Consider the following 20,252-nt stretch of genomic DNA (forward strand, 5'->3'; position numbering starts at 1 on the left):
CCCTGTAACACTCGTATTTGTACATTAGCAGCTTATGCTAAGCGAGTTCACGAACAGTGCATCATGCTAGATCAATTAAGTGACAGTGCTCGTAACAATTATGAGAAAGCTAAACTATAACAAACACATAATGACAAGGTAGGCTACACAGTCAAACTCACGTATACATGGACGCACACAACTTCAACAAAGTGCAACGTTCAATTATGTGAAAATATGCCCGAAGTTAACTGCTACTCCATCTAAATATGCCGTGTAGCGATATCAAAACATTGCACCGTGAGAAGTGGAGTCCCATGACCAACGCAATTACCAAATATGGTCATTTACCCTAAACATGGTCTGTCTGGGCAATTTAACAAATTACTATGGCCTTTTTAACAGGTACTGAGCAACGACATGGTACAAGCATTCGATTTAGACAGCGTCTTTCCTCAGTAGAAGGAAAACATTCCGTAATGATTTAGCTAGACCTCAGTGGGGCTTGACCTCAGATAATATGAACGTGTTCACCGTTCAAATTCATTATTTGTCATGAAGTTGCGTTCAGTTCATCGTTCTCATAAAAATGAACGTATTCAATGAATTGAACGCGTTCATGCACAACACTGCCTACATCCAAGTAGATCGTATGCCTATAAAAGTCGGCTACCTATCACCTGGTAGTACGATTCCTAAATCAGTTAGCCTTCCCCTGTTTCTGATTTCTGGTAAATGATCAGAATGACTAAGGAAGTGGAGATTTGGAAAAGGTACAAAAAGGCTCTGTCAGCATTGGTGATTTGTGTGTTTGCGATAGGAATCACATGGCTTTCATGCAATCATCAGGCTTAAGGGAAGCAGAGTTAGCATGCATGTATTCACTCAGTGTTGCATGCGTGGACATTGGATTCTCCCATATTAACCTTCTATAGTATATGAGGAGTACAACATTTTTCTCTGATATGTCAACGCTCACAAGTCTGAAAAGTTTTGTCTGAAAAGTCCCTTTTCCACTTGTTGTTAAAGCTCCGCGAGATTTTGTCCTAGAGACATAAAAAGAACACCCACAGCAACCTTGAACCCTTTACTTTTAAAATATATATTTATATATATACTGTATATATATATATATATTTGAAACTAAAATATAAATAATCACTTTGTAAGGAACATATAACTAATCCCTTGCACATTTCAGTCTCCGAGTGAGGTTTCTGCTCCTACGACCGGCCTATTAGCAAATGACAACTATTCATATGATAAGGATATGGTAATTGTGTCAAGAAAACCTGTAGGTGGTAGAGGGCCACAAAGACATTCAAGGGCCATTACGTAATGGCCATTGTCTTGACCGAGGTGTCCCAGGTTGTTTACACCTAACTCATCAATATGCATTGAATAGGGACACTTTTTTAGAGAGGAACAGGTCATTCTGAAATTAGAAATATGTAGTAGTGAAACAACACACACTTTCTGAATGCTAAACTTGCATATATATGGCTAACACCTATGTTTACAAGATTCAGAGTTCAAAAGTCTCGGTCCGAAAACTTTACAATGTTTTTTTGTACCAATTCTGAGCACCTCTGAATGAAGGTTTTTGTATGGGTGTGTTTACACTTGATTTAAATAACAATTTATTTTACTACATTCCTTTTACTCTCATGTTATTATTGCTGAGGTCTTCTAGAATATAATCATATATGCCACTTGTGCATCAATACTTTTAGTTAGGGGAAATATACAAAAACATCAAGGCATGTGAGACTTCCTAAAAAAGTCAAACAGGCCTGGGCCTCTTAAGGGTTAATGTGTGTCCTGTTCCTGTTACTGTTCCTGTTTCTGTTCCTGTGACAAACATATTACAGAAGCCTAGACTGGGATCTGAGACTATAGATGACTACAGAAAGACCAAACTTATATTTTGTGGTGGCACGGTTAGCTGTCCATGTGAGTTGAGGAATGAATCACATGGGTTACATTCCATCATGTGAAGAGGGGGAACCAGAAATCTTTTTTGTTCGTTTGGTTTTGGTTTTAATTTGTTTATTTGTTATTCTCAGTTTTACAAAGTCAGCTAATGTCCAGAAATAGGCTATCGGCATCAGGGGTAAAAAAAACTTTCATATTTAATGCAGTCAAGTTATATATCTATAATTATTGGGCCTCATTCTCGAACGCAGTTAAGAAGAATTTAAGAGGAATTTAAGAGGAATTTAAGAGGAATTGGATTTAGGACAACATTCGGCATTCATGAAAGTTTTCTCATCTGGGATTTGCTCTGAACTTCAGAAGACTTTCCGAACTCGAAATAGCAGTCGTAACTCGGCCAGAGTTTTCTCAAATGCGATTCCTTAAAAAACCACAAGATGGCCCCGTTGGCCATCTTGTGGTTTTTTGAGGAATCGCATTTAAGAAAACTCTCCGTGTTAATGAATTTGTGAGAAATCGTTGGTGATTGCGTTCACATCAACTCTACAGATCCTCGGATTAAAGTATCATTAACAATTACGTTTCACATGTAGGCCTATAGTCATGATTCTACGAGGCACCGTGATGTCATAAAATAAATAAAAGGACTACACCGGAATGCTGCGCTCGTCTAGTGAGCGTCGTTTGGCACTGCCGTCTGTGCAAGTACGGCAATCCAGAATTTTCAAGTAGTTCCACGTTGGTGGAACGAACTGCCTAGCACTACCAGAGCAGGCGCGTCCCTCTCTACCTTTAAGAAGCTTTTGAAGACCCAACTCTTCAGAGAGCACCTCCCTTCCTAACTGGCACTTCCACTAGTGCTTAACTTGCACTTATAGCAGTTACATTCCTGCACTTCGTTTTTATTTCCTATTTCGTTTTTCTATTTCTTATGTAAAGTAGTATTTATTGTTACACTAGGTCTCTATTGCTCGTAGCTTGACTGTTCTATCCCTTGTACGTCGCTTTGGACAAAAGTGTCTGCTAAATGACTAAATGTAATGTACACGAAACCGCTTTGACATGACTCGTTTACGAGTTGCTTTCGTGTAGATTCGGTCGATTCCGACTGCACACGTCACTACGGTTGCGTGCCCTTATAAGGAGCTGGCAGGGCGTGTATGTATGCAAATTCAGGAGCACGAGAACGCGCTTTCAATTTAAGAAAACTCTTCCGGGGGAGCACAGCCCAGAAAACTTCTGCTGCGTAGGACCGCATTTTCAAGCGTGCATGAATTTGGCGGATGTCTTTTGCTTACGTTGTTTTTCCGAAGCCCGTAAGAAACATTTCAGAAGAAACTTCAGAAAATGTTCGAGAAGGGGGCCATTGATTCTTACTTATTTATTAACCATCACTCAATCTTAGCCATTCCAAACACAGTCTATACTGTGGTTGCAGACATATGTGGTTGCGGTCAAAAAAGTGTGGCCTTCTCAAATCATTATTATCTGAGATATGCAGATTATTGTGGTTCCTGCTCACCTGTTTTTCACCAGCCAGTAGTCTTGGCCATCTTCAGTTCCGTAGCCCATCACCAACATAGCATAATTCAGTCTAGTTCTGCTGCAGGACGGCTCATTATAGACACCTTTGCAAATCAGTCAATTAGTGAGATGGACCGTCAGTCAGTCTATCAACAATCAATCTCTTACTACTACTAATATTACTATTATTAATACAGACACACAGACAGGCAGACAGAGCAGAGAGACACTGCATAGATAGATAGATAGATAGAAAGGTTGTTAAAGCCTTTACATCAGTCAATCTATCATTCCACAAATAAACCAATAATTTAACCAATCAATCATACTCTCATTTCAAAATGTGATCAGATCTTTATCATATCAATATGACCTACAGTGACAAAAATGTACAACAACGTAGGCTGTGGTTGCGGTCAAACAAGGGTGGCCTTTTCAAAGCAGCATTATTATCTGTACAGATATTTGGATAGGGAGAAACTATGTCACATTTGTTTGATGTAAAATTTGTGCTGGAGTATAATGAAACTCATTGGGGTACTGAGTGTGTTCTCCAGATAACTGATCTGTTCAATACAAGCTTTATGTATCACTTTAAAACACCTTTTTGAATTTCAGTTTGTTGAAAAACCCATAAACAGGTGTACAAACCTGTAGAACAGCATTTATTAATGCATGGGGAAATTCACCTCATTGGGGGATGGGGAAACCTCTCACCATTATCCATGTGTTAAAGAAGCTACATTGAGAACATTTTAAAATAATCAAGGTCTCTCGTAACTATCAGTTCCTCATATGTTCATGAAAATTCAAAGTTGAAATTCTTCTTTTCAGTTCCCCATATGTTCATGTCTAGTATAAGCCAGCTACAAATTTGACAGATAAAAGCTGATATTGAAAATTACAGTAATAATTGCTCTTCTGTTATTGTAACACATATTCAGTGGACTATGTAATCGTTGAAGGCTGTACATCATCTTCACGTGTCTCTGTTGGACCTCTGTGGAAAAAAAACAGAAAGTGAAACCGAAACCTTGAACGTCCCCCTATACATGCACACTCAAACCTCCACTCAACTTCCTGTATTTCTTCTCATACACTCTCAGATTTATCCAAAGGCATTCTTCTAACCAGATTCCAAAATAATCTTTCAGTGTATTCAGTGGGCTTCTCCTGTTTATCAACTTTTGTCTTGTGATTTGAAAAAGTCCTCCAGAAATGCCCCCCAAGATGCAAGTCCTCACCAGCTCACCATCAGACCTCAGGGTAGAAGGCATAGGAAGCAATGCCACCAGGGTTGTGCACAGAAATTTTGAGGGGGCCATTGCTCTGACCTGAAAAAAGCCCCCCCCCCCCCCCCGAAAAAAAACCCACATGGACTGTATGGAGAACTGAGAGGAACAAGGTCTTTATTAATAGTAATAAATAAAATACTCAAATACAGCAATTCATTTGAGCATGGCATCATTCTGTGGAGAACATTCCAGCCAGGGTCATCATCATACCAGTGGGCTTGAAAAGAGTGCCCTTCTGCATTTTGTGGGAACTTCACAATAGGACGTCAAGGCCCGACTGAATGAGAACATTTGATAAAGGCCGGATTGTATTTAAGAATATTGCTGTGTATATGAGCTGGATCTGTTGGACTACTCAATCTCAGCAAAAAATTCTGTCTCACTCTTAATCTCAATATCCTCCCTTGTTGGCATCCTGTCTGTGTCGTCTCTCCTTTCCTGTTTTCCAAGTCGGTTCTGTTCTCGTCTGGCTCTGGCTCTTTGACTTTGTCTGCAGTTGATGTACTTGGCTCATCATCTGTCCAATTATATATTATTGTTATTACCATTATCATTACTATTATAAGGCCCACTAGAAGCAGTGTTATGTTATTTCTGTTCTGCTCAGGCAAGATCTTTGAAAGGATCTCTAAAAAAGCCTATACTTGTTTTAAGATTAAAATTATTTAGCATATGGCTCTTTATCCCTGTACTTTCTAGCATGGTCCTTTCATCTCATATTTGGTGATCAGCACTTAGGTCTACCGGTCCTATGTGTCTACTGGTCCACATTTTTCTCTGGTCTGGAGGCTTGTGATTGCTCCTCATCTTAAATGTAATGTAATTATAATAAATTGCCATTAGTATACTTAAAATATTAGTCTGAAAATATGAGCCTGTTTCACATTAATTCATTAGCCGACACATTGTCATCTTTATCATGATGCAATGTCTCTGCCTCACCTGCTGGTTTGCTTTTTTGTAACCAACTCTGCAAAGATGTGCTCCCCTTTGCTGCCTCCTTTAGCGGCTTCTCTCTCTCCTGAATCCTTCTCTTTTCCATGGGCATTCTAGCTTCTACCGCACTCTAGACTTACACCCAAAACAGTGATAGGATTTAGGCATTTAACCATTTTGAATGAAATAATTCATGTGATGCATTTCTTCCATCATTTATTCTTCTTGTTAAAATGAAATGTTAGAAACTAACCATCAGCAGACATGTAGCTTAGTTTTCCTACCAAAAAAATAGCATGTGATAACAGGCTGGTTGTCTGGCAGGCAAGCTAGCTGACTGATTCTCCACTCTCTGATTCTTTAGTTTAGGCTAACTGAGCCTTGCATTTCATATAACTTGATGATGATTGTTCGTTTGTTATTCATTTCTACAACTTAAAACTCACCTTTTCTTACTACGTCAAAGCAGTTGCGCATCGATTAAGTCACACAAGGCAACTGTGACCGTCTCTTGAGGCAAAAATGTAGGCCCTCAGGTGCCATAGGCTACTTTATGAAATATTTCGGGTGGTGATTTTTTAAATCTAGGCCTACATGAAATTCTGCAGCCGTTATACTATTTTAAAACTTTTTTTTTTTCCTTTCGGAGGGGCAGATTGAGTCGAGGAGGGCAGATGGGCAGTTTCCCGGGCAACCTAAGCCCCCTCCTGTGCATGTCCCTGAATGCCACACTGGTTGTTCTGATTCTGGGACATCTTGATGTAGCCTCCCTCTCCCAAAGAAGTAATTAGAACAAGAAATAATAATTAGAACAAAGTCAGGCCTTCAAAATAATGATTACAACAGTTATAGGTCACATTCACCATTGGAAACCTTATAACATAGTTAATTGAATTGGCGAGGGCAAAACCATGTTCCTCGCGAACCTCCCCAAACCATAAAGTTGTCCCGGGCAGGAAGCGTACTTCCTAAGATAGGAAAAGAAACAATCGCAGCAAGTACAAGTTTGTTTGGTGAACAAGTAAGGGTAGGTTTGCTGTCAAACATTATTATATTATATATATAAAGACAACAGAAGAACAGTGATTTAACGGAACAATATTTGTATTTGTATTTGGGTCCGCAATTAGAACGCGAGGACGCGCCTAGGAAACGCGCTATCACAGTGGGTGTGTGTAAGTTAGAGAGAAAAAATGTGAAACCCTTTACCTTTTTGAGAGTGAAATTTTCTGTAGACGAGGATGAGGTGTGGTTAGATTGACAAAAGAGCAAACTGACTTCTCTATAACCGGAGAAAAAAAGAAGCTCTAAATCAGCTGCATTCACGTGACCAAAACTTTCAGTTCTGGACGGAAGATCCAACAGTGCCAGAAAGGACTGAAATGACATGGGTGTGTGTAAGAGAGAAAAAATCTGAAGCCCTTTACCTTTTTGAGAGTGAAACGTTCTGTAGACAATGAGGTGTGGTTAGATTGACAAAAGAGCAGACTTACTTCCTCCTCTACCCGGAGAAAAGAGAAGCTCTAAATCATCTGCATTCACGTGACCACAACTTTCAGTGCTGGACGGAAGATCCAACAGTGCCAGAAAGGGCTGAAATGACCAAAATAAATGGATATCTCCTCCTCTTTTGCTTACGTTTTGGTACAGATATATTAGGCAACACTGTATGTCAGGTTTTTCTGTGTACTTGATACGTGATCAATGCAGCCCTTTTTTAGTACAAGTACAGATCATTACAATTCATACTTGGTGTTTTGCTTAGGATAAGGTTTATAGGTGCGGTTAGCAACATACAGTATATTCATATATATCATTTATTCATATGTTAAATTGTTAAATTGTCTTACTGAAATACTTTATATTAAGAGCACTTGTTGGAAAGCGGGTCCATGCTCTGATGTCAACATGAGCAAGAATTTATGGCTGAAAAAATCATGAGATACAAAATAAAATACAAATTCCTGTTCCGAAGATGACATTTTTATTTAGGTAACATATATAAACATCACACTGCACTACATCAGAAGTCATCTAGGCTGTATTTTGGTCAATTGCATAAATGGCTGCAGGAAGAGGAAACTGGACACCACGTAACAAACATGTGACCACTGTGGTAGATCACATGGAATACAAAGCCATACAATGACTTAGACAAGGATATACATATATGCGTACAGATACACAATCAGCGAATGTCACTTCAGACTCTTAAGCTGAAAAGAACTGTGCTAGGAGTCTAGGAGTGAAGGCTTTAACCATAGGCTTATAGGCTAGATACTGGTCTTTTACTCCCAATGTTGTCAGTCATTGAAATTACTGATGGTTTGCAGATCACATATCAGGCTCTCATAAGGTTTACATAACAGGCTACAGACCTAGAGAACAGCTATTGCTAAGTTATGGGGAAACTTCACCACAAGTCTTTAAAAAGCCACATTTCCCTGAAAACATCTAAAATGTTCAGACCACATAAGTTGAGAGCTGAAATTTTAAATTATAAATTATAAATTATAGCAGTTAACATACTCTGGTCTAATTAACTATCTTGTCTTGTTTTGTTTTGTTTTGGTTTCTCTTGTCCAAGGGTGTCTAATGTCTAGTTCAGGCAAAATGAAAGATGAAAGGGTATAGTTGAATGTTGTAGAAATGATAGCTTTTCCTCTCTGATTAACCTCTGTGGGATAAACAGACAGTGAAATATTAGGTTTGTTCCAGAGAATCTCACTACGAGTGTTAAATATACCTATATGAAATAAGGAAAAAATTCTTTACTCATGTTACATGTCCTCTCCTACTTCCTTGGCCAGGGTACTTTAATTGAAAGTAAGGAGTATAAATCTGAATATTAAATCAATACTGTGTGCACATAAGATCATTTCTCAAAACGTTGTAAAACCGAGTTGGATTTCTGTCATCAACAAATGAATGTACTGTAATTGTATTGAATATATTGAATGAATGAATTGAGTGTACTGTCAAATACTGACACTAATAACCTCTAGATATAATATGAGTCATACAGTACTTGTCACCAGCTCACCATCAGACTGTAGGATAAGAGGCATGAGACGCACACTGCCACACTGATTGCCCTGATTCCGGGACATCTTGATGTAGCCTTCCTCTCCCCAAAAAACGCCCAAGCTATACAAATACATTAAAAATAAGTCTCTCACCACTACTGTTCAGGCGTTTATTCAATACAACACCATTAGATAGATAGACAGATCTTATTTGAGTTACGATGCGATGTCAGCTTACCTGCTCTTCACCAACCAGTAGTCTCGACCACCTTCAGTTCCATAGCCCACCACCAAGAAAGCAGCATGGTATTTACTGCTACTGCAGTCAGGGTCAGAGAAGACACCTTTGGAAAAAATGAAACACTAAATTAACCAATGAGTCATTCTGTCTGTCTATCCAACTAAATATCCTACCATTCTTCTCTTACATCCAATCAATCTATTAATCAATCAGTCAATCGATGAATCAATGCCTGTGTGGAGGTTTGCAATTAACAGTACCGTAGGTGTAGGAGACAACCCACCAGATTCATAGAACAGGAACAGGGATCCAACATCGATGGTCACAGACACGGGTCCCATATTGGCCACGAACCACTGGAGTGCAGATTCATCACCACTGGGCGTCACATCAGAATATCCACTGCAGGTGGCACCAACACCAGAGGGATTGAAGCGACAGGATCCATCCTGGTAGATGAGGGCCATTAGAACATGCTCCTGTCGCAACTTTTCCCATGATCAACCATCACCAGGTCTACAATGAAATAAGAAACTGCATTTCTTGTGAGTTAATTTACATCATTGCATTTAGCAGACACTTGTGTCTGTAGATGTGCTTCCTGGGAATCAAACTCATGACCACCATTTTTAGCAATACGGATTCCCCCATTCATTTTTCCCTTTGTGGTTTGTCTCTTTTTATAATATTTCTGAAGAGGTTGATTTGAATAGTTTTCAGTACCTTTCCCTCATAGGGGTAATAGGCCTCTGTGTCTATCCCCCTGTTATCAATGACATACTGAAATGATGGATCGATCCGACCTCCATCGCAGCCTTTGTTTCCATAGGACCCAGAGCAGTCCACCAGCTGCTGTTCACTCAGAGAGGGCAGGTGCCCATAGTTTATGCAGGTGTGGGACTCCAGTGCACCTGTCTGAAATGCAAGGTAATATGACACGTTAGATTATGTCCACACACATGCACATTCATGCACATACATACACAAACACATACACACACAGAGATTCCTCTTTCAGTAACTAACCATGCTGAAGGCCCAGCTGGATGAACACCACAGCCCCATGTCTTTGACAGGTGTAACACAGTCATTATCCCTCCAGTTCAAAGAGTCAGGCAGCTTAGCAGCGCCCCCTTTAGGTTTGGAGGATATTGTGCCTCGGTGGGGAATGGCTTAGGTCTCATTGGAGGGGATCATGCTTCTTCTTCTGAGGATAGTCTGACTGTATTCCTTACTGTGCTGTAAAAGAAAAGGAATTGTTTCTCGTAAACTAAACATGTAAAACACTGAGAAACACACCACAGTGAAGAGGACAACCATACTGAACACACCTAGATATTCTGTCATGAGTTACTCTGTGACAACTAGACCCTCCTACCATGTCAGAGAACTGGTTCATGCCCATGCGATAGGTCTTGATGCCCTGATCAGCCAGGATGTTGTGGTCCAGGACCCTGAGGCGGGTGGAGATCCAGATGTTTTTACGATGGGCCTCCTCCTCAAGTGAGCTATAGGATTTCTCTGTAGCAAAAATAGGACAAATATGGAGGTTGACTTTTTATGAGGAAAAGTTTTAGGCAGAAGGAAAGATATTTTGGTGTATTTTGTTTAACAAATGATTGCACTTATCTTTTGTAATATGAAGACTTCAATGACATTTTGGTTACAAGAATATATAATGACATTCTTTTGAGTCTCCTCACCAAACTTGAGTTTCCATGCGTGGAACTCCAGGTCCTCCAGAGAGAGGCTGGCACAGCTCACCACTGCCAGAGAGGCAGCTGCAATGATCAACAACCTCATGCTGCCACACACAACAACAACATGCTGAATTACAGATAGTTTACATTCTTAAGCACAGTGGGTATATGTGTGTATTTCAGAGAGGGAGAGAGAGAGAGAGAGAGAGAGAGAGAGAGTTTAAATATTTCTTACCTGTTTGAGAGTTCCCTTGAAGATCCTATGGATGGTGATGAGAAGCAGTTTGACAGATAAGTGTTTAAACACTGACTCTTCTGCCCTTAGGTGAAGGATGCAGATGCTCTTTTAACCTCTCCGCTCTCCTTAATCAGCTTTGTCAAGTTCCTGTTCTGGTTCTCAATTAGTTCCTGATCTGGCTGTGATGACCACACTTCACAGGGACAGTTCACATCAGTATTTCTTAATACAAGATAAGTAAGGTTACGGGTAAGGTGACCAGATCTCTGAAATGAAAACAGGGGACAGTTCCAGTTAAAATATCCAAAGTTTTTATCTATAAAATAAATAGGGGGACAGTTCCAGTCTTATGTATTTTGACCATGGTAACTGTTGCACTGTAATAAACTACTATTAAGGCCAAGTCATATTCCTCATCTACAGTTGGTAAACACACCCCTGGGATAGCTCTAGTTCTGGAGAGACAAAGACCGCTGCTCTCAACATGGCTGAAAAAGTGACGCAGTGACAACAATGATGCACTAGCCTACATCCGAGTTAGTCATATGCCTATACGAATCGGCTACCTATCACCTGGTAGTACGATTCCTAAATCACATTAGCCTGCCCCTGTTTTAATCCATGGGTTACCTCCTGCGTTGAAAAGATGTTTGTGGTGATGTTGTGGATTCACTTGACACTTCTTGTCGAGTTTTACATCTTCAGTGTTATGGTTAGTAACATGGAATCATATGTCCAGTGCATTGTATTATATATTACCTACATTAGTGTAATAACACTAATATATCATGAAGGCTAGTCAAATACAAATAATTAAGAATCTATTGCAGACAAAATCACAGCATGGTAAGAAAAACATGCAAAGATCTTTGTGTTCAGTTCAAACTCTTAATTCAAAATTCGTGCTGGAATATAATGAAACTCATTGGGGTACTGAGTGTGTTCCCCAGAGAACTGATCTGTGCAATACAAGCTTTATTTATCACTTTAAAACACCTTTTTGAATTTCAGTTTGATGTAAATGTATTTCGGTAACCCATAAACAGGTGTGCAAACCTGTAGAACAGCATTTGTTGATGCATTGGGAAATTCACACGACCAGCCACAGTAAACCTCACACCATTATTAAACATTTTACAACAATCAAGGTTTCCCGTAAACATCAGTTCCTCATATGTTCATAAAAGTTCAAAGTTGAAATTCTTCTTTTCATGTCTAGTACTATCTAGATTCAAATTTAACAGATAAAAGCTGACATGTAAAATTACAGTAATACTTCCTCTTCTGTTATCGTCACAAATATTCAGTGGACTATGTAGTCGTTGAACACTGTACATCATCTTCACGAGTCTCTGTTGGACCCCTGTGGAAAAAAACTGAATGTGAAACCGAAACCTTGAACATCCCTCTATACATGCACACTCAAACCTCCACTCAACTTCCTATATTTCTACTAATACACTCTCAGATTTATCCAAAGACATTCTCATAACCAGGTTCCAGACAGACAGACAGACAGGTAGATAGATACTATGCACAGTCAATCTATCATTCCACCAATAAACCAATCATTTAACCAATCAATCAAACTCTTAATTCAAAAGGTGATCAGACCTTTACCATTTCAATATGACTTACAGTGACAAAAATGTACCCTAGAACCCACCAGACTCATAGAACCGGAAGTCCTGCTCAGCATCAATGGCCACAGACAAAGACGGGTCCCTCATTGGCCACAGCCTCTTGAAGGGCAGATTCATTTCCTGGAGTTTTCACCTTGGTGTATCCTCTACAGGAGGCGCCAACATCAGAGCGTTTGAAGCGACATTTGTCATCCCGAGAGGCATTTATATTTCTGTCAATAGCATATCGTCCTGTTTTATGATTGACAGCACGTGCCCTGTTTTTATCTAAGTCTCTTTGCAGTGAAAAGAATAACATTACTTTGTTACATTTCTATAATATATTGTTTATCCAAACCTACTCACACTACAGACAAGTTATACTTTTTATTAGTAAAGGATCCTGTTTTAGGGAAATGTATGTAAATGGACAGGTGGAGAGATATGTGACATTAGAGATTAGAGATTAGAGAGATGTGCATTATTCTGTGTATGGGCTCTTCATCAGCATTTATGTATTCTATTACTATTAGCAAATAGATGGATACTTCAGATTGGGATAGATTGAAAATTTCCTACGATCTCACCTTACCTACAGCTGGTCAAAAATGACACAGCCATCTACATTACATCTGTCCATTGAAGAGGATTGTCCGAGTACATTTATTGTCTAAATGTATAGCAGTATAAGGATATGAGTCCTCAGTGTCCACTCCTCCACTCTTGATGACGTACTGATAGGCCCAGCTGAAATTACTATCTCTTCCTCCTCTGCTTACGTTTTGGTACGAATATATTAGGCAACACTGTATGTCAGGTTTTTCCTGTGTACTTGGTATGTGATCAATGCAGCCCTTTTTTAAGTACAGATCATTACAATTTATACTTGGTGTTTTACTTAGGATAAGGTTTAGAGTTGGTGTTAGCAACATATAGTATATTCATACCATTCATTCACATGTTAAATTATTAGCAGCTTACTGAAGTACATTATAATAAGAGCACTTATTATTGGGTCCATGCTACATGAGCAAGAATTGTTTTGCTGAAAAAAATCATGATACAAAACAAAGATTCATGTTCTGAAGATTACTTTTTTATTTAGGTAACATATATAAACATCACACTACATCAGAAGTCATCTAGGCTGTATTTTGGTCAATTGTATATATGGCTGCAGGAAGAGGAAACTGGACACCACGTATCAAACATGTGACCACTGTGGTTTTGTATGTGGTGCTGAGATCACATGGAATACAAAGCCTGACATGACTAAGACAAGGATATACATATATGTGTACAGATACACAATCAGTGAACTTCACCTCACTCTTAAGCTGAAAAGAACTGTGCTGAGACAGCTGAAGGAAGACTTTAATCAGGCTCATAGGCTAGATAATGATCTTTAACTCCCAATGATGTCAGCCATTGAAAAGACTGATGGTTTGCAGATCACATATCAGGCTGCCATAATGTTTACATAACAGGCTACAGACCTAGAGAACAGTCATTGCTCATTTTTTGGGGAACTTCACACCACACGTCTTTAAAAAGACACATTTCCCTGAAAACATCGAACATTTTTAGAGGACATAATTTGTGAGCTGAAATTTGAAGTTATAAATTGTAGCAGTGACCATAATATGGTCTAATTAACTATCTTGTCTTGTTTTGTTTTGGTTTCTCTTGTCCAAGGGTGTCTAATGTCGAGTTGAGGCAAAATGAAAGATGAAACTGGGACAAACAGACAGAGAAATATTAGGTTTCTCACAGAGGACTCTCAATACGAGTCCTAACCCGTTTCGCTTTTTCGCCAACCTAATACTTTTCAGTTGTTAAACATACTTATATGAAATACAAAATATTTTCTAAAGTTGTGACTTCTTCGATTTTGGTGGCCTCTTACTTATTTACTTATGTAATAGGCGCTATGTCCTTTCCTACTTCCTTGGCCAGAGTACTTTCATTGTAAGGAAGGCGTATAAATCTGGAAATTAAATCAATACTGTGTGCACAAATTCGCATTTCAAATAACATTGTTAAACCGAATGGGATTTCTGTCATCAACTAATGAATGTACTGTAATTGTATTGAATGTATTGAATGTGTAGGAGCCAAATTAACCTTTATGTTGATTCTTATGTTATCTCTCTTTATTAGTATGTGCAAGTGTGAGAGTGTGTAAGAATGAATGAGTGACACTATGGCCGTAGGTGTTTTTACCCCATCTAGAGGACACCTGAACTTTACCTGAGAGGCTGAAGGTGGAGCCCAAGGGGGAAAGGCCTTAAAATCCAGCAGCCAGAGCATCTGGGCGTGGCTGAGGAAGGCAACAGTTTTTTGACCATGTGCCAGGACGTTTCCAAAGGAACCATGTGCTTTACGAAAGACTCTTTAGTTTAATTTTATTTCCAACAACTTGTTATCCACCATTCTACAATAAACGGTCAAAGGGACCAACTGGACTCACCTCTACTTGTCATCTTTCCTACACGCGTCAGAACTAAATCCATCTCAGCCACCCATGGTAGGCAATTAGAAATTGCTGCTACATTTAGTCAAAAAACTACCTTGGATGGATGTACTTTGAAGAAAGCAACATTGGATACTGGAACAAAGGGAGTGTGAATTCAAGGGCATGTGCCACTCTGGAGTGGAAGGTTGAATCCAAGTGAATCCGCAGCAATCGGTATGTTTACGAAAAAACTTTGAAAGGAATCTTGTTTATTGTTTTAAGAAGAATCATTTTTGTGGATTATTGAGTTATATTTTTGAAGAAAAAGGACTTTTAAGTTTGTCAAGTTGAGAAAAGAGGTTCAGTTTCCAATATGGCGGACCATGCGGTTACTTCTGTTGACTCTGAAAAGCAAAAATAAATGTTTGAGTTAGAAAATAAGAAGAAAGAAGCAAAACAAGTTAGAAAGAATAAATTGGCTGCTTTGACTCGCAAAATGAATCAGATGAGGGAACTCATGTCTGATCCAGCAAGCCTGGAGCAAGTAAAGGAGAACCTACAAAAATATACAGAGGTGTTGGAGGAGTTTGATGAATTGCACAAACAATATCAAGAGCTTCTGTCAAAGGATGAATGTGTTACAGACACAGGACAGTGGTATGAACCGAAGAGGATTCTTATTGAGGAGTTTAGGACAGGGGCTGATAAATGGATTAAATCTTGTCCTGTAGTTGCACCTCCAACAGAGAAGGAAGATGAAATTAGTCCCAAGGACAGCATCTCTTCAGTTAGTAGGGGATCTAAAAGTTCAAGATCAAGTTCATCTTCAGCTCGTCTGGTAGCACAGGCTGAAAGGGCAGCACTTTTAGCCAAGGCTGCTACTATGAAAGAAAGGCATGCTTTAGAAGAAAAAGAACAACTTTTATCCAAGGAAAGAGAAGAAATTAGAAGGCAAATGGAGACTTTGAATTTTGAGGCTGAATTGTCTGCTACAAATGCCAAGCTTGCAGTGTATGCTGGTGCTGAGGAGCAAGTGGCTTCTACCCCAGCTGATGGCATGAACGCGTACTTCGAGGAAAGGAACCTGGAACTCGCTAACATGAACACACTGCAACAAGTGGCTCTCACAACCAACATGCTTGAAGAAAGGATTGTTCGACCAAAGGATAGAGCGAAACACGTACCTTTGTTTCAAGCAAGCAGCAGACAAGGTGAACTGGGTGACCATATAGGACATTGGTTACTCCAGGAAACCCCAGAGGTCGTAGGTCCAGCTCAAAGGTCACAGTCTGCATTGAATCTGCAGGCAGATCGTGCAACTCGAGGTAATGCTGTTTTGAAACCTATTAAGGAGAAAGCCATTGATCACTCTGACAAAGTTGAGCTCAGTACAGAATACAGACCGCTGGTTGATGATCTTGTAATCTCCCAGGCAGGTCCTATGCTGCCTGAACAAGAGCAGGTCAGGTCGTTACAGGACAATGTAGCTCCCAGTAATCTAATTGCGATCTTGAATAGACAAAACGAAATCACGTCTATGCTTCTTAGACAGCAGCAATTATCTACATTGCCACCTAAAAGGGTTACTGTCTTTGATGGAGATATCTTAGAGTTTAGGTCATTTATGAACTCCTTTGAACATAACATCGAGAGTAAAACAGACAATGGACAAGACAGATTGTTTTACCTTGAACAATATACAAAGGGCCAAGCTAGGGATCTAGTAAAAAGCTGTCAGCATATGGATGGAGATCAGGGTTATCTCAGAGCCAAACTCTTATTGCATGAACATTTCGGCAATGAGTATAACATTTCCACCGCTTACATTGAGAAAGCTCTTAGTTGGCCTATCCTGAAGCCTGAAGACCCAAAGGCCTTGAATGAGTATGCTCTGTTTCTGAAAGGATGCTGTAATGCCATGACAAAGCTGGATTACATGGAGGAACTGAATGTTGCCTCTACCTTGAAAGCCTTAGTCATGAAATTACCCTTCAAGTTTAGGGATAAGTGGAGGACTAAAGCTCAGGAGAAACTGGATGGCAACAGCAAGATTACATTTGCAGATCTTGTACAGTTCATTGAGAAACAGGCAAAGATATGTTCCAACCCAGTATTTGGAGATATCCAAGAGTCAGTTGCAAGTAGGAGTAAAAGGCCCGAGGTAAGCAAGCCCATGTTTAGGCCCAAGGTTAGTTATGCAGCTAATGTGGCAGCAGTAACCACTACAGTGACTTCAAATATGGACAGTGATGTCAAATCCCCATGCCTCTGCTGTGATGGTGCTCACAGTCTAGAGCACTGCTCTGACTTCAAGAAGAAAACACACAGGGAAAAGTTGAATCTTTTACAGGAAAAGGCACTCTGTTTTGGATGCTTGCGTACAGGACACAGAAGCAAAGACTGCCATGCAGGGCGTCTGTCATGCAACATCTGCAACCGAATGCATCCCAGTGTGCTTCACATCAACTTCCAGGTCAAAGGTGAGACCATAAAGTCAGCAGAGCCACCAGAGAACATCAAAGAGGTGAAGTCCAATGTTTGTCGGCATAATGGGGCCGGGAACTCTAAATGTGCACTTTCAATCTTACCTGTTCAAGTGAAGTCTGTGAAAGGCAACAGGATCATTCAAACTTATGCTTTTCTCGATCCGGGCAGTTCAGCAACATTCTGCACGGAGAGGCTGGCGCAGAAATTGAGCCTGGAAGGGAAACCAACAACTGTTTTGCTAAAAACAATGTCACAAGAACGGCCTGTCAAGAGCACGTTGGTGTCAGGTCTAGAAGTGAGCGAACTCGAAGGCAACAACTTCCTTCCTTTACCTGAAGTCTTCACTCAAAGGTCTATGCCGGTGACAAAGGACGACATCCCAACACAGGCGGATTTAAGGAAAAGGCCTTATATCAGTGAAGTCCAATTACTCCAAATAGACTCTGGCATTGATTTACTCATTGGCATGAATGCAGCAAATTTGATGGAACCCTGGCAGGTGATCAACTCACAAGAAGATGGGCCCTATGCTGTAAGAACCCTACTAGGATGGGTAGTCAATGGTCCATTGGGAGGATGCAGTAAAGGTGTGGACAAGGCCACAGTGACTGCTAATAGGATCTCCCTGGTTAACCTGCAAGAACTTCTGGTGAGTCAATACAACACTGATTTCAATGAGAGAGTCTATGATGAAAAAAGTGAAATGTCAGTAGATGACAAGAAGTTCTTGAACATTGCCAATGCATCTGTTAAAGTGATAGAGGGTCACTACTGCATTAACTTACCTTTTAAAGCTGATAAGGTGACAATGCCTAACAACCGTGTGAGTGCAGAGAGCTTCATGAGAAATCAAAGATTGATCTGTGGACCAGAGTTCCTCTGGTCATCAGAAGAGGATTGGCCAAATGAACCAATAGACAGGAGTCAGCTTTGTACGGATGACCAAGAGGTCAGAAAATCTGTAACAGTTAATTCCATCATGCAGACATGTGAGGAAAGGCCCACAGACAAGTTACTCAATTACTTTTCAGATTGGCTGAAGTTGAGAGTAGCTGTTGCATGGATAATGAAGGTGAAGGATGCATTGAGGCACTTGGTGCAGAAAAGAAAGGACTCAAAGGACGACTGTAAGTATCAAAGGGCAACCAGAATAAACACAAGGTCTGTCAAGATTAGCATGAAAGAATCAATAACAGTTGAAGATCTAAAAGGAGCAGAAAATGCAATACTTACCTATGTGCAGAGACAAAGTTTCCCACAGGAAATCAGCATGCTGCAAGAGGGAGCATCCTGTGTGAGAAAAGGCAGCAGCATCTACAGACTGGATCCGATGCTGGATGGTGGCATTCTCAGAGGAGATCAGCAATGCCAGAGGAAAGGAAACACCCTGCCATTCTGGCCAAAGACCACCACGTGTCCACTCTGATCCTGCGCCACATCCATGCTCAAACTGGACATGGAGGAAGGAACCATATGCTATCCCAGGTACGAAAAACATACTGGATTGTAAATGAAAACACTGCTGCACGGAAGGTTCTCTCTCACTGTGTGACTTGCAGAAAGAACAGAGGAAAACCTGGTGAACAAAAGATGGCTGATCTGCCAGGTGAAAGACTTGTCACAGACTTGCCACCATTCACGAACGTTGGTCTTGACTACTTCGGCCCTTTTGAGGTGAGAAGGGGCAGGAGCATGCTGAAAAGGTATGGCGTCATCTTTACCTGCATGACCAGCCGAGCAGTACATCTGGAGGTGGCCTGTTCTTTAACCACAGACTCGTGCATCAATGCCATCAGACGTTTTTTGTGTCGAAGAGGCCCAGCACAACACATGAGATCCGATCATGGCACTAACCTTGTAGGTGCAGAGAGAGAGCTGAGAGAAGCACTTCAAGCCATGGAACACAGAAAGATCCAACAAACTCTAAGGAAGGAGGGAGTTCAGTGGAGCTTCAATCCCCCCACTGCCTCTCACCATGGTGGGTTCTGGGAACGCCTCATCCGAATGGTAAGGCATGTCCTATGTTCAGTATTGAAGCAGCAAACTTTAGATGATGAAGGCCTAACCACTGTTTTCTGTGAAGTTGAGGCAATTCTCAACAGCCGGCCTATAACAAAAGTATCTGATGACCCACAAGATTTAGAAGCCCTAACTCCAAATCACATACTTCTGTACAGAACTAACCCACTTCTGCCCCCTGGAGTCTTTTCAAGTTCTGACCTTTACCACAGAAGACGCTGGAGACAGGTCCAGTATATAGCCGAGCTATTCTGGAAGAGATGGCTGCTAGAATACCTCCCTCTCCTCCAGGAAAGACAAAAGTGGTCAAGAACCAGAAGAAACTTCGTCCCAGGCGACATTGTACTAATAGCAGATAACAACGCTCTTCGCAGCTCCTGGCTACTGGGAAGAGTCTTAGAGGCCAAGCCTGATGCCAGAGGCCATGTCCGTGTAGTGAAGCTGCAAACTAGGACGAGTGTACTGGAGAGGCCAGTGTCCAAAATCTGTTTACTGCTCGAGGGTGATGACTGTAAGGTAAAACCATGAACGCCGAAAGAGTTCAAGATAAGTGAATTTATTCACTTTGAGTTTATATTTTGAGATCATTATAAGATTGCCTAATGATTGAAAATACCTAAACTGCGAATAGAAATGGCTCCTTTGTAATGTAAATAATTGTCTTTGCCTCTACAAACACAATTAGGGGCCGGTATGTAGGAGCCAAATTAACCTTTATGTTGATTCTTATGTTATCTCTCTTTATTAGTATGTGCAAGTGTGAGTGTGTAAGAATGAATGAGTGACACTATGGCC

General features: G+C 40.4%; 1 protein-coding gene across 1 annotated transcript; it reads right to left on the reverse strand.

The window, feature by feature from the left end:
- Positions 1–8,671: 8,671 nt before the first annotated feature.
- Positions 8,672–10,766, reverse strand: LOC105908194 (procathepsin L-like). The gene is made up of 7 exons (XM_031580563.2): positions 10,640–10,766; positions 10,254–10,457; positions 9,963–10,093; positions 9,660–9,851; positions 9,220–9,385; positions 8,934–9,039; positions 8,672–8,816 (listed from the first exon to the last, which is right to left on the reverse strand). The coding sequence occupies exons 1-7, from the start codon at positions 10,737–10,739 to the stop codon at positions 8,687–8,689; spliced, it is 1,029 nt and encodes a 342-aa protein (XP_031436423.1). The 5' UTR covers positions 10,740–10,766; the 3' UTR covers positions 8,672–8,686.
- Between the last annotated feature and the right edge of the window lie 9,486 nt (positions 10,767–20,252).

The sequence above is a fragment of the Clupea harengus genome, chromosome 14 (assembly GCF_900700415.2).
Source record: "Clupea harengus chromosome 14, Ch_v2.0.2, whole genome shotgun sequence".
Taxonomy (NCBI): Eukaryota; Metazoa; Chordata; class Actinopteri; order Clupeiformes; family Clupeidae; genus Clupea; species Clupea harengus.

What these genes read in the sequence shown, in the direction of transcription:
- LOC105908194 (XM_031580563.2), bottom strand. Translation starts at nt 10,739, where the DNA reads ATGAGGTTGTTGATCATTGCAGCTGCCTCTCTGGCAGTGGTGAGCTGT. An exon ending in CCAGCTGGGCCTTCAGCATG is followed by an intron (nt 9,852 to 9,962) that starts GTTAGTTACTGA and finishes CTTGCATTTCAG; the next exon opens with ACAGGTGCACTGGAGTCCCA. An exon ending in GTTCCTGTTCTATGAATCTG is followed by an intron (nt 9,040 to 9,219) that starts GTGGGTTGTCTC and finishes TTTTTTCCAAAG; the next exon opens with GTGTCTTCTCTGACCCTGAC.